The sequence below is a fragment of the Oenanthe melanoleuca genome, chromosome 2, assembly GCF_029582105.1.
Source record: "Oenanthe melanoleuca isolate GR-GAL-2019-014 chromosome 2, OMel1.0, whole genome shotgun sequence".
NCBI lineage: Eukaryota > Metazoa > Chordata > Aves > Passeriformes > Muscicapidae > Oenanthe > Oenanthe melanoleuca.
The window spans coordinates 80,705,834-80,718,022 of record NC_079335.1 but is presented as its reverse complement, the minus strand read 5'-3'; the positions used below and the strand labels follow the sequence as shown (position 1 = coordinate 80,718,022).

General features: G+C 47.7%; 1 protein-coding gene and 1 long non-coding RNA gene across 2 annotated transcripts in view; both read left to right on the top strand.

The window, feature by feature from the left end:
* The first annotated feature begins 1,552 nt into the window (after positions 1-1,552).
* On the top strand, positions 1,553-4,098 carry LOC130249138 (uncharacterized). Its single transcript, XR_008839746.1, has 3 exons — positions 1,553-1,660; positions 3,082-3,161; positions 3,249-4,098. It is a non-coding gene; the product is annotated as an uncharacterized LOC130249138 (long non-coding RNA).
* Positions 4,099-6,882: 2,784 nt separating this feature from the next.
* The window catches only part of BCL2 (BCL2 apoptosis regulator), a 95,109-nt gene continuing 89,802 nt past the window's right edge, over positions 6,883-12,189 (top strand). Inside the window, exon 1 of the mRNA XM_056483621.1 lies at positions 6,883-8,826. Coding sequence (XP_056339596.1) covers positions 8,242-8,826 — 585 coding nt within the window. The 5' untranslated portion in view covers positions 6,883-8,241. The remainder of the gene's footprint in view (positions 8,827-12,189) is intronic.

Here is a 12,189-nt window from a genome sequence, read left to right as displayed (position 1 = left end):
TGCCTTTGTTGCTGGAGGTACTGCTAGTATGCAACCAGTGCTTGTGCTCTCTGGAAGTGCTTGAGAATCCTGAGGAGCCAAGCAATGCTCATTCTTCCTAGTGAAAAACAATAGGAGTAATAGTTAGGGCAGATGTCTTTTCTGTACCAGCACTGAGCACACAGCTGTGTAGAAAATCACTGTATTATGCTGGAGCTCTGTGATAGGAAGGGCTTGAGTGTGTAGCTTGCCCCCAGCATAATAGTGAGGGAAAAATAGTGCCAAGATACTTATTCTCAAAGTAAATTCAAAATCTCAACTGCTCAATCTTTTAAAAAGACATTTGTATTAAACTATCAGAGGGACAAAATCAAAGATGGATTGAGGAAAGCATATGCTGTCTACAACGTGTTGTTGATGATAATCTTTTAATTCTGCAACATTCTGAGTTTGAAATGGGAGAAGGCCATTTTGCAACTGGAGCTCCTGCTTTTTCCACTTCAGTACAAGTAGCAGGCCAAACTAGATTTCTCCTCAATCTTTTTCATAATTTAGCCTTGTAAGTGAAATAAAATTCTCTTGTTGTTCCATTTAATTGAGTTTTTTCCTGCCCAGCCAGTACCAGGCATGCTGTAGAGTAGGTGTGTGCGTGATTGTCTGTCAAAAGCTAGTAGTAAAAACCTCATGAAGTAATTTCCTTTCCTCTGTCACTGGAGGGGGACTTCAAATGAGGTGTCTGTCTTGCCATGCCTCTCATCCTCTCTTTTACTACTTTCAACTTAAGTTGCTCTAAATTGGTGGGAAAGGTCGACCGTGGGTTATAGTCTGCGGTGGGGGGAAATAATGTTGGTAAGCTTTTGGATGAAACTTGCACTGAAGGAAGTGGAAAGTGCAAATACTTTTTTTTTTTTAAACCCAAAAGATGCATATCTAATTTTTGGAGGGGGGGACGGAGCAGAATCTAATTTGATGTGGAAGATTCATTTCATAGGTTTGGGAAGGTTTGCTGCTTGGGAAAACCTTGATGAATATAATATTAAGTTTCCTTTGTGGTAGAAGAATGCCAATCCAGTCTGAAATTTCTTTTTTTAAGTTGAAAACAAGTTTGTTTTCAGCTTGGAGGGGAATCCCCATGTAAATTTTAAACCTTTCCAGTTCTAATTCTGAAGTTGATTCTGTAGTCATGCTGCTAGAGCAATGTAAATAAACGTAAGGGGTGAGAGCAAAACATACATGATTAACGCAATCATGCTACCAAGCACCAAGAATCAACTCCCTTGACCAAAAAAAGATGCTAAATCTATAAAGATATCAGCTGTAAATAATGTATATAAAATTAAGTCTAAAATGGAATTTTTAATGTCAGAAGTTACTTGCAGCTGAGGGGAGCAGCCTTTTCAAAGCTAACAGGTGCTTCAAAGAAAGTTGTTAAAACAGCATTTACTCAAAAATGTGCTTTCCCCCTTTTTACTTTAAGAAATTTGAGCAGGCGTAATAAAAGTTGATGAATCAGAGATGGATGTTCCTGTTTGCCTAGAAGACTGTTTCAATTTCCTATTCCTTCATGCAGAAGCTGCCTGCTTTGCTCCTCTGCAGTTTCCTCTGGGAAGTTGGTGTCCAACCCTTTTCCACACAGCAGAAGGACGGGGCATGGGCGGCACTGCCTCAGTCACAAGCACAGGTTGGTGTCTTGCGAAAGGTGGCGAGACAGCTCAGCTCTTGTGAAGGCAAGACCCTATTGCCACACAGACAAGCAGAGATGTCAAACAAAGAGATATCCAGGGCTGGATGCAGCTGTTTGCCTCCTTCCAATCCAAACCAGGGGACCTATGGATCCTCACAAGAAGTGAAGATGGTTGAGGGATGAGTACAGTAAAAGACATCTGAAAGCCAGGAGCTGTTTGTTATGTTGGACCCTAAGGATATTATCCAAGCATCTCATCCAGCTGCCTTTCCTGATGAGTGCAATTAAACCCCATGAAATAAACCATAATTGCAGGTTGGGCATGCTTTAAGTGTTTTACAGTAGCATTATCTGCTCTGTAAGCGCTTCCAGCCAAAAAGGATCCACTCCACACCTGTAGCATTTGCAACACTGGCAGGATGAAAGGCAATCTCCTATATTAGGAATGCACTCTGAAGAAGTGAGGAAGTTTGTTCAGGTTAGCCTGCCACCATCCTGGCTAAGAATGAGGAAAATGTGCATCCAGGCTTCATGGGTAGTACCTTTTCCCATACTTTATACATGCAGAAAACTGTTTTTTAAAGCATTCTATACAACAGACAGCTGCTTCCTAGGCAGCAATGTTGGGCCACATGTTGAGCAAACCAGATGAAAGAGCTTGAGCAATAAATGGTGGCATGCACCTGATAGCAGAGAATTATGTGCATCTGTGCAAGTCTCTACAAGAATATCGCTTTCAAGGCATTTCATCCAGCTTGGCAGAGATACCATAGATCCGTGGGTATTGTGGTCTCATGGACAGAAACAAACATGAAAGGTCATGTGGTTGGCGGTTAGTTTTACTCAGGGCAAGTTAGAAAGCTCTTGCAGGAACAAAGGCATGCAGAGTGAATGAATGCTGGCATGGGAGGGAGCAGCACTGAATGCCTGGAACTGAGGGAAGCACAGCCATAGTGGGTGGCACAGACAGATGCCTCACTGGACACGGCACAAAAAGCATTTACAGAGCCATTGGCTGTGTGAGGAGTGGCTTGCTAATTTGCATACGTGCAAATTCCCTACCTGTGGACACAGTCTTAGTGGACTCTTTCAGTAAAGCCAGTATTTAAACTGTGCTCCAACTCTATAAGGCAATGGACCTCTTCAGATGTCATAATTGTATTTGCCTATGTCATATTGTATTTGCCTCTAAATGCTTCTTTCAGGTTACTCAAATTTAGTTTACTGTTGTTGGGTTTTTTGGTTGGTGGCGATGGTGGTTTTAATTTTTTTCCAGAATAGAAAACTTCTGCAGATTTTTAGAAAAAAAAGTGGCAACGTCCTTGCTCACTGTGAGTGCAAATACACATCCTGCTTGTTTTGTGCCTGTTCAGGCAGGGCTTTAAACAATCATGTGCTTCTTTCCAACTTCCCTGCAGGTAAGCCAAGGAAATAAAAGGGTGGGCAGGTCACCAGGAACCAGGATTGCTGCTGAAAGTCTACTGATGTTAACACAAAGGTACAGGGAAAAGGTGTCTGCTTTCAGGTTGTTGGGAAGTTTAGAGTTGCCAGGCATTACAAACTTTTCTACATCACTTGTTAATAGATCTGCTGTGCAGTGGGCATCTGGGAAGCCACTGAACAAGGAGCAGGCTTTCCAGGATCCTGTCTGGTCAGTTGCCTGAGCATGGATAAAAAAGCCATCTCAAGAAAATAATCTGTCCTTCATGCTACCAGACCTGACTGATGCCTGATGGCAATGCTTTCTTTCACCTCTCTTAAGTGTCAAAAGAGCTTTCTGCAGGTGAGCTGCTGCTTGTATTCCTAATGAAGCTCCAATTCTTCGTACAGCTAATTCTTCTTTTAAGTCTCATTAACTTTGGTGGGCTGACTCACATAAAGGTAAATGTGTGTGGAAGGACTTGCAGCATCAGATCTGGAGTAGTCAGCATCTTACTCTGCTACCTAAAAGCCCCATAATGATTTCTTAGCTGACTTTATGCACTGATTGCATGTTCCTTAATAAACCCTGAGCTTCTCTTGCCATTTCTTCCATCTGCCTCCAGAACCATATTGCCTTTGTTTTGGATGTCTTTTTAACTGTTGTTTTATCCTGCTGAGCTCAGACAAACAAGTCAGAAGCAGTGCTGTGATGCAAACTCGTGACACTGTAATAGATGTTTATCACCCATTCAGGTAGCATGATAATTGCTTTTAAGATGCCGCTCCCTTCAATTAGAGCCGTACAGGTCAGATGCAATGCTTTTGACGTTTAATGTTAAGAACAAAGCTTTAAATGTGCATAATTTTGTTTTGCTTTTTTACAGAGTCCCAATTTGTCATTCTTCAAGGCACAGTTTTTGTTTCCCATGACTCAACACGAATACCCTTGCTTAAAGCAAACACTTACCAGGATTTTCCCTTGTGTTTTTCGTATTTTTGGTACAGTCTCAGCTGTGCTGAGTGTTAGCAAGCCTTCTGGTAAACCATGACCACTATTTTTCTATTAAATTTTAAAAAATGCTGGGAGCTATTATTCCTATAGCAAAGTGCTGAATGTGGAGCTGGTGAGGAAAAAGCAACATCACTAAATCCCTTTCAAACAGAATATCTCATAAAATTTTGCTGTACCTGTTTCCATCAGGAATCAGTTACAAATTATGAAACTCTTCTTTTACTGATTGTGTCCTCATTGCATTCTGATAATTTAGCTGGCCTCACTTGCATTTCTACATGAAAAATATCTTTAAATACTGTAAGTGAAAAGAGTGATATTTTCAATTCCTCCTTACAAAAGCCCATTGATTTTATATGCATCTTTTGCATCCGTCCCACACTGATTAACTCTTTGCGCTTTAAAACTGATCTTGCTAGACTGTAATTGTGCAGCATACCCAGACATCTCTAATATAACATACTCAACATCTCTAATGTATTTTCAGTTGCAATACCAACTGCATTAGATTCAATCACCAGCACAGATTGAATGAGCTCCAGGTTGGTTATGGCCGTTCTGATTTCCTGTATCACTTAATTCCATTTAAACCATGGAAATGGTCACATGGAAATGTCAGGCTGCTTTCAGTATTGAAAGACCTCATTTTCTTTGTTCCCTTTCGGTGCAAGAATATAAAGGTTATGATGTTACTTTGTTGATAGATCTCTTGTCTGTATTTGTGCCATCAGAAGCCATCCCTCAGCTCATCGCAAGCACCTTACTTTTGGGAGTTTTTCATATGGATGTGGATGAGATGAGCTTGTGGTCCAGCATTAAACCATGCTGTGAGTTACACACACGCCCCGGAGAGGCACAGCCCTTAGTCCCCGATTGCGCAGGGTATCACCAGTCTTACCTGAACTCGTTTCACTTGCTGTCCTGCAGTCCCCGTCCGTCCTAACCCTAGAACTCAGCCACCCACAGCCAGCCCCGTTTCACCACCGGCAGTGCACACAAGACAGGCAGAGGGCACCTCTCGCTCGCTCCGTTTCCCGGGCGGTACGAGGCGAGCTGGCTCCTCGCTCCCGCAGGGACGGAGCGCGGTCCGAGCCCCGAGCCCGGGCGAGCGGTGGCCGCTGGGTGGCAACAGCCGCCCGCCGGAGAGGAGAGGAGGGACAGGGAAATGGAGAGGAGACAGGGAGAGAGGGGAGGATGCTGGCACTAGGTATGGTGCCGACTGCCTCCCCGTGCCCCCCTAAAAAACAGACGCCAGCACAATTAAACACCCTGAACGCCTCCTCCGGCACCTGGAACGGGGCTGTTCCGTACATGTCAGAAACCAATTCCTCGGTGCTGCCTCGAAACAAATCCCTGGATCAGCGAGGCACAGGTGAGCTCCGTTTAGGGGAATCTTTCTCGTTTCTGCCGGAGGGAAAGCTGCTCACCCTTCTCACACCAGTGCCATTTCCTCAAGGAGCAGCTACACTTGAACTATGCACACATACACAGACACACACTTATGTATATACACACATACACATATACAGGTCTGTGCCTGAAGGAACCATCTCTAAAAGCAGACTTGGAGGGCAGGGTGCAAACATGCCCAGTGCCCCCTGTCCAAGCGAACTCATGGCCACAGCTTTGTTTATGCATTTTATTCCTTTTAGGTTGGGGTAGTTTACAGATGAAATTATCATCCCAATCACCCTTATATCGACAAGAAATGGCAGAATTTATCAAACGTCTCTTTTCCCCCTGTATTGAGCAGAGAAAGGTGCCGGGAATGTCCTGCTCCCGTTCGGCTTGTAGTGCCCCATTTCACCTGGGGCAGCCCCAGCATCACACATCCCTGGCTCCCAGTGTCACCGAGGATGGCAGGGGGGCTGAGCCATCGCTATTTCTCAGCTCTGTGGGTTTAACCAGCTTTAAAGGTTAATTCTGCTTCTTTGGTCAACTCCAGATTGACCTCATCTTCACGCAGCTTCAGAAGCCCCTCTTCAGTGTAAAACAATTCCTCAGGCCGGGCGCAGGGACAAACCAGAGCTCCGTTTGTACAAAAAAGTCTTAAAACCCAAGCCACCCCCTGAGCACCGGGCGGGCGGGCGGAGCAGGTGTGCGGGACCCCGCACGGCCGGGATGCGGGATCGGCTCCGCTCCGCGGCCGCGCAGGGGCTGCGGCCAGCGCACAGCCCCGAGCCGGGATGCACGGAGCCCTGCAGCGGGCCACTCTGCTTTTTAAAAAGATGCATCCGGACTTCTATTTCTTTTTCCTCCCCGTTTCATTTATTAAAGAAATAATTATTTAAATGCATCCGCGCGGGGCTGGACGCGCTCGGCCGCGGAGGGCCGGCAGCCCCCGGCCCCGCCGCCGCTTCCTCCGCACGGGCCCGGGGCCGCCCTCCGCCCGCCGCTCCGCCGCGCTCCGCGCCTCCCCCGCCGCCCCTCCGCCGGCCCCAGCGCCGCGCCGCGGTGCAGGGCGGGCCCGGACCGCGGGGGGCTCATCGCCTCCCCCTCCGCCGCCGCCTAGGTTTTTTTTTCTGTCTTTTTTTTTTTTTTTTAAGCACCCCCCTCCTCCATTTCCCCCTTTTCTTGAATGAAGCGTGAGGCGGAGCTCTAGGAAACCACCGCGCCCGGCTACGCCGCGCGGGGCCGGAGCCTCCCCCTCGGGCTCCGCTCCTCCCCGCCTCTCCCCGCCCCCGCCGCTCCGCTCCGCTCCGCTCCGCTCCCCCCGCCGCCGCCGCCGCCGCCGCCGCCGGGAGAGCTCCCCGCCCGCGCCCGCCGCCGCTCGGAGCCGCCGCCGTCCGGAGCCGCCGCCGCCGCCGGCGGCAGCAGCAGCGCGGAGCGCCCGGAGGAGCCGCCCGCAGCCGGCGGGGTGCGCGGGGCTGCGCGGGCGGGCGGGCGGGCGGGAGCGGCGCCGCGGCCGCGGTCCCCATCGGCACCAGTCACACCGCACACACGCCCCGTCCGCGCCCCTCTTCGGCAGCGCCGGGGGCTCTTCCTCCGCCGATACAAAGCTGCTCGGGAAATGGCAGCAGTCAAAAGCAATTTTCCTTCTTTATTTTTATTTTCGTTTTTTTAATTAATTTTTTGTCGCTTTTTCTTGTGAAAAAGAATTAATTTCCTAAATACATACAATTTTTTTTTTTTTAATTTTGAATTTTTTTGGTGTGTGCGTGCGTGTGTGTGGAAGCACCGGGTTTCTGCGATCGGTGTCTGAATGAAACTACGTAAATGCATATGTCTGTACGTTGCACTGGAGGGAAAAACAGAGCACTTCTGCGAGAGCTTGGATTCAAATGTGGTTCATCTGGTCTCCAGGATTTTCCGTCTCTTTGGGGTTGTTCGCCTTCCCGGGCTGCGAGGCGGGATTTTCTGAGCTTTGACACATCTTTGGAGATGTCTGTTAAACAGGAGTCTGGGAAAAGACATTTGAAATCGTAGAAATTTTTTTTTTGCCCCTTTCCCATCCCCTTGGTGACTTGAAGCATCAAAGCGACCAGAACTTAACGCTTCTGAAGACTTGTGATGTTTGGATTTTATTGTTGCTATTTTTCTTTTAGAGGAAACTTGACAGAGGAACATATTTATAGTCCAAGTAAGTACTTTACAGAGGAAATTTAGTTTGTGTAACTTAACAAAAAAACCCAAAACCTAGTGTTGAGATTTCTAGCATAAAGTGCATTGGATTAACGTCCATCCAAGGCTGCTTAGCAAATCGTGTTGAATTGCAGTTTTTACAGTGTGTGTTCGTCCGCTCCTTCGTGTCCGTGGTAGTCCAGCACCTAGGGGAAAATGCACCTGATTTTGAGTCGGTATAATATTTTTTAAGATGTGTTTCAACACCGAGGAGGAAATGGTCCTAAAGTAAATTTATAATAAGTAATAAATGTGCACCTGGAAGTAAAGTATTTACAGCATTTTAATCCCTATTTATGCCGTGCATCTCAAACCGAGGAGGAAACACTGAGAAGACAAAAGTACCTCCGAGACCCCGAGAACACCCCCACACCAGCATGAATGAAACCGTGTCCAATACAATAACTGGATTATAATTTTTGGTGTTATTAATTTTATTACTATTGGCTGCTTTACTTTTTTGGGTTCATCCTGCTCCTCTTCTTCCTCTCTCCCTTCCTCTTGCTGCTTCCTCTTGGGAATTATGGCTCATCCGGGGAGAAGAGGCTACGATAACCGGGAGATAGTGCTGAAGTACATCCACTATAAACTCTCGCAGAGGGGATACGACTGGGCTGCCGGCGAGGACAGGGCACCCCTGCCTCCAGGTCTCTCTGCTCCTGCTGCTGCTGCGGTTGCTGCTGCTGCTGGGACTCCCTCCGACCACACTGGGCCGGTGTCTCCGCACCCCGAGCCCCCCGGCTCGGCTGCTGCTAGCCACGGGCCCCCGGCCGAGGGGCTGAGCCCCGCACCCCAGGTCGTGCACCTGGTCCTGCGCCAGGCGGGCGACGAGTTCTCCCGGCGCTACCAGAGGGACTTTGCCCAAATGTCTGGCCAGCTGCACCTGACGCCCTTCACGGCCAGGAGCCGCTTCGTGGCCGTGGTGGAGGAGCTCTTCCGAGACGGGGTTAACTGGGGCAGAATCGTGGCCTTCTTCGAGTTTGGCGGTGTGATGTGCGTGGAGAGCGTCAACCGGGAGATGTCTCCGCTGGTGGACAGCATCGCCGCCTGGATGACCGAGTACCTGAACCGGCACCTGCACAACTGGATCCAGGACAACGGAGGCTGGGTGAGTGCCCCGATTGCTCGCTTCCTCCCCCGGATCCAGCCCGTGGCTGGTGGGACCCTGGGATGGGCAGTGCCCCGGAGATTGCGCTAGTGGGAGCGGAAGGTTTGCCAGGGGATTCTCTGCTGGGATGTGCCAAAGCAGCACAGGCCTTTTGCCAGTTGTCAAGTTTCACCTCATGCAGGGTATGGTGGAGTGGTTTGAGGTGGGGGAACAGCTACAGCTCGTGAGTGAAAGAGATGAGCGAGACACTGTCTTCATCTGCAGTCTCCACTTTCCGTGGTCTCCACTTCTCCTGTCCACCCTTGCCTGTGGGCAGAAGCAAGGCAGGTTCCTGGCCAAGGCAGTGCAGTCGGGTGGGAGGAGGTGGCAGAGATGCTCATCCAGCTGCCAGGGAGAAGAGGCACATGGCAGCAGGTCCCAGGCAGTGTCGGGACAGCAGGGACCACCTGTGTGTGTGTGTGTGTGCATGTGTGCAGTGTCCCTGCCTGAGAGGGTGATGCACCAGACTGCTGTGCAACAAACACGGGATCCCAGTGTTACCAGCAAGCAGGTGGCCATCAATGACAGTGTCTGCAGCTGTGCTTGTCACTGCAGTGGGGTTTTATGGTATAAAATGTGTCTAGAGTGAAAAATCTTCATCTCGAGATGAAACAAAGGTGCTGGGAGCCGTGTCTGTGTGATTGTTCTGGAAAATGAGTGTTTGTTGTGATCTGAGGGGTGGCTGTGTTTCTGGGGTAGAGATCACCTCTGTCTGGGGCAGGCTTCAGCATCAACTAGAGAGGGAAGATTTCCAGTTGTGGAAAGTGGACAGCTTTTTCACTTGTAGTCAGTCAAAAGCCTTTCCTTTTTCTGTCCCTCTCTCTTTCCAGAATAAGTAACTGCATTGAATTAGAAGGGTATTTCTTTCCTTTTTTTCCTTTATTAGTTGATATACTGGAACAAAATGTGGTCCCAGTCGCTCTCCCACAAACCAAACCTGTTGTATGTGTAAAGCTTATGATATTACCGGTATGGTGGGAGAATTGGCAAAAGTTATACTGAAGAAGAAACCTAGGTTGAGAGCTGGCATAACTCACCTAGAAATGGAGGTCAGCTAGGTAGGACACTGGCAGTTTCAGGTTTGGTCCCCTGTGAAATACAGAAAGCTGACTCAAATGCACAGCACACCTGTGTGTAAAAAAACATAAATTACATGTATGTTTCCCAGTTAACATGTTTTTCAAACCTGGTGTTTGTTATCACTGGGTCTCTTGGTAAATCAGTGTTAGGCTGAATAATGTGTTGCCTGCATTGACCATCTCTGTTAAAAAATGAAGGTGTTGCCTTCCCTGCTGCTGAACCCACCCGAATAAAGGGGATTCGTGTCCAGGGATGCAGAGGACATCTCCTGATGCTACAACAGAGGGAGCAAGGCTTTGGGGCCCTTTTCTCAGCAGGAATCCACATTATGTACCTCCCAAAGGAGTGATGCTGATCCCTGGATACAAGTCACACTGGAGGCAGGATTGTTCTCTTCTGCTTCCATCAAGAAGACAAAAAAAAAAAAAAAAATCAAGATTCATGGGGCCAGAAGGGGGAGCAAAAATGTGTGTGTGTGTGCGTGTGTGTCTGTGTATTATATACAAATACACACACATACACAGACACACACTTATGTATATACACACATACACACAGAATGACTCCAGCACTTGGTTGTTGGGACCACATTTGGGAGAGGGAGGTCTATCCCTTGACCCCCAGGTTCATGGACCACTACAGAGGGTTTGTTAGTGTTGTGGCGGTCTTTTTTCACAAAACAGATAACTGGAGGGAAAAAAACCAAACCTGTGAATGGCTCAGGCTTTTGGAAACCTTGGCTGGTTCAGAGACGAGCAGCTAAAGGGTTAGGGATTTTGTGAGTGCACTTCTGGGCTGGGATGCCTAACTTGTGCGTAAGTCCCTCCTCAGGCTGGAAGCCCGTCTGCGGAGCTGGGGCCCTCGGTTCGCTCCAGAGCCAGTGAAGTCATCCTGTTGACTCCAGTGAGCTTTGGATCAAATTGTAAGCATGCTGGAGATGTATTGTCCTGTGGGTGTATTGTGTAAAGAGAAACATAAATAATGAATAAAACCGAGAATGTGAAAGGACAGGTGTTACCAGGCGTGATTGGCCAGAGGAGGTGAGTGCTGGAGCTGTTGCTCGACAGTTAGAGGTACAAGAAACTCAGACTGGAAACAATGACTGACTTTAAAAGGGAAGGATACCTCTTATCAATAGCCATTTAACTGTTTATTGGGGTTTCCTATCAACAAAAGCTCCAGAATTTGGATGCTTTTGTTTACTGTTGCTTGTTATTTGTAATGTACACGTGGAAGATGTGCAGAATACTACCTGAAGGTGGCTTTTGCCTGTCTCTCTGGTAAATGGCTGGTACCTCTGAGCCCTAGCATTAAACACAGGCAAACCCTTCTAGCTGGTTACAAAGAACAAAAGAGTAACACGGAGTTGCAAACACAGCTTTGGGGATCCTCTCTTCAGGCAGAAGAAATCAAGGAGGGCTTGGGGCAGTGGATTTTTCTTTTGTTTTTCCTTTCTTTTTCTAGATTTCAAGATCTGTCAGGATGCTTTAATATATGCACTCGGTCTTCAACTTGCCTCTTGCACTATACCCCACGTATGAGCCTTATTCATAAAGGATTCTTCCAAAGTAGCCTTGTATGTGGTCTTGCTTGTAGGACTTCAGCACAAACACTTGAAAAGATCTCCCTGTCATGCAGGGTGCTACAACAGGCAGGAGCCCTTCTCCTCCTTTATATTTTGGCTCCCTGGTACTTTGTGGAGTGGTAAGTTTATTGTAGGCTGCACAGTGCCAGAGAAGAGAGCATCACAGTCAGTCATGAGAGTATGTTTTACACAGCAGGTAAATTGGGCAGCATGGACCTTGTGTCTCATGAGTGGGTGGGCCTGTGTCTTACACTCAGGCCTGAAATTTGGTTTTTCTTGTCTGTCTGTTTGGTCTGAATCCATTCTATAAGTTGGCAGCATGTTTTCAGGATGTGAATTCTTTATATTGCAAGGGGAACAAAGAAGGAAAGCGCATCGAAGGGCAGGGTGGGAGGGGGATATAGCTGGTGGAGTATAAATTTTAGGCACTAGACATTGCTGATAATGGTGTCTGGGGTTGTTAATGCCCTTACAATACACGGCCTCATGGGTTTGTTCAAAACTTAGAAAAAGCAACAGATGGGCACTGCACGTAATCTGCATTATTAGCTTGTGGTTCTGGTGGCAAATAAATGCCACTTTCAAAGATTTTCACTTTGGCCAGGATACCGCAATATTGTACTTTGGCCTGATAGCATCTTAATTGAATTTAAAAAGAA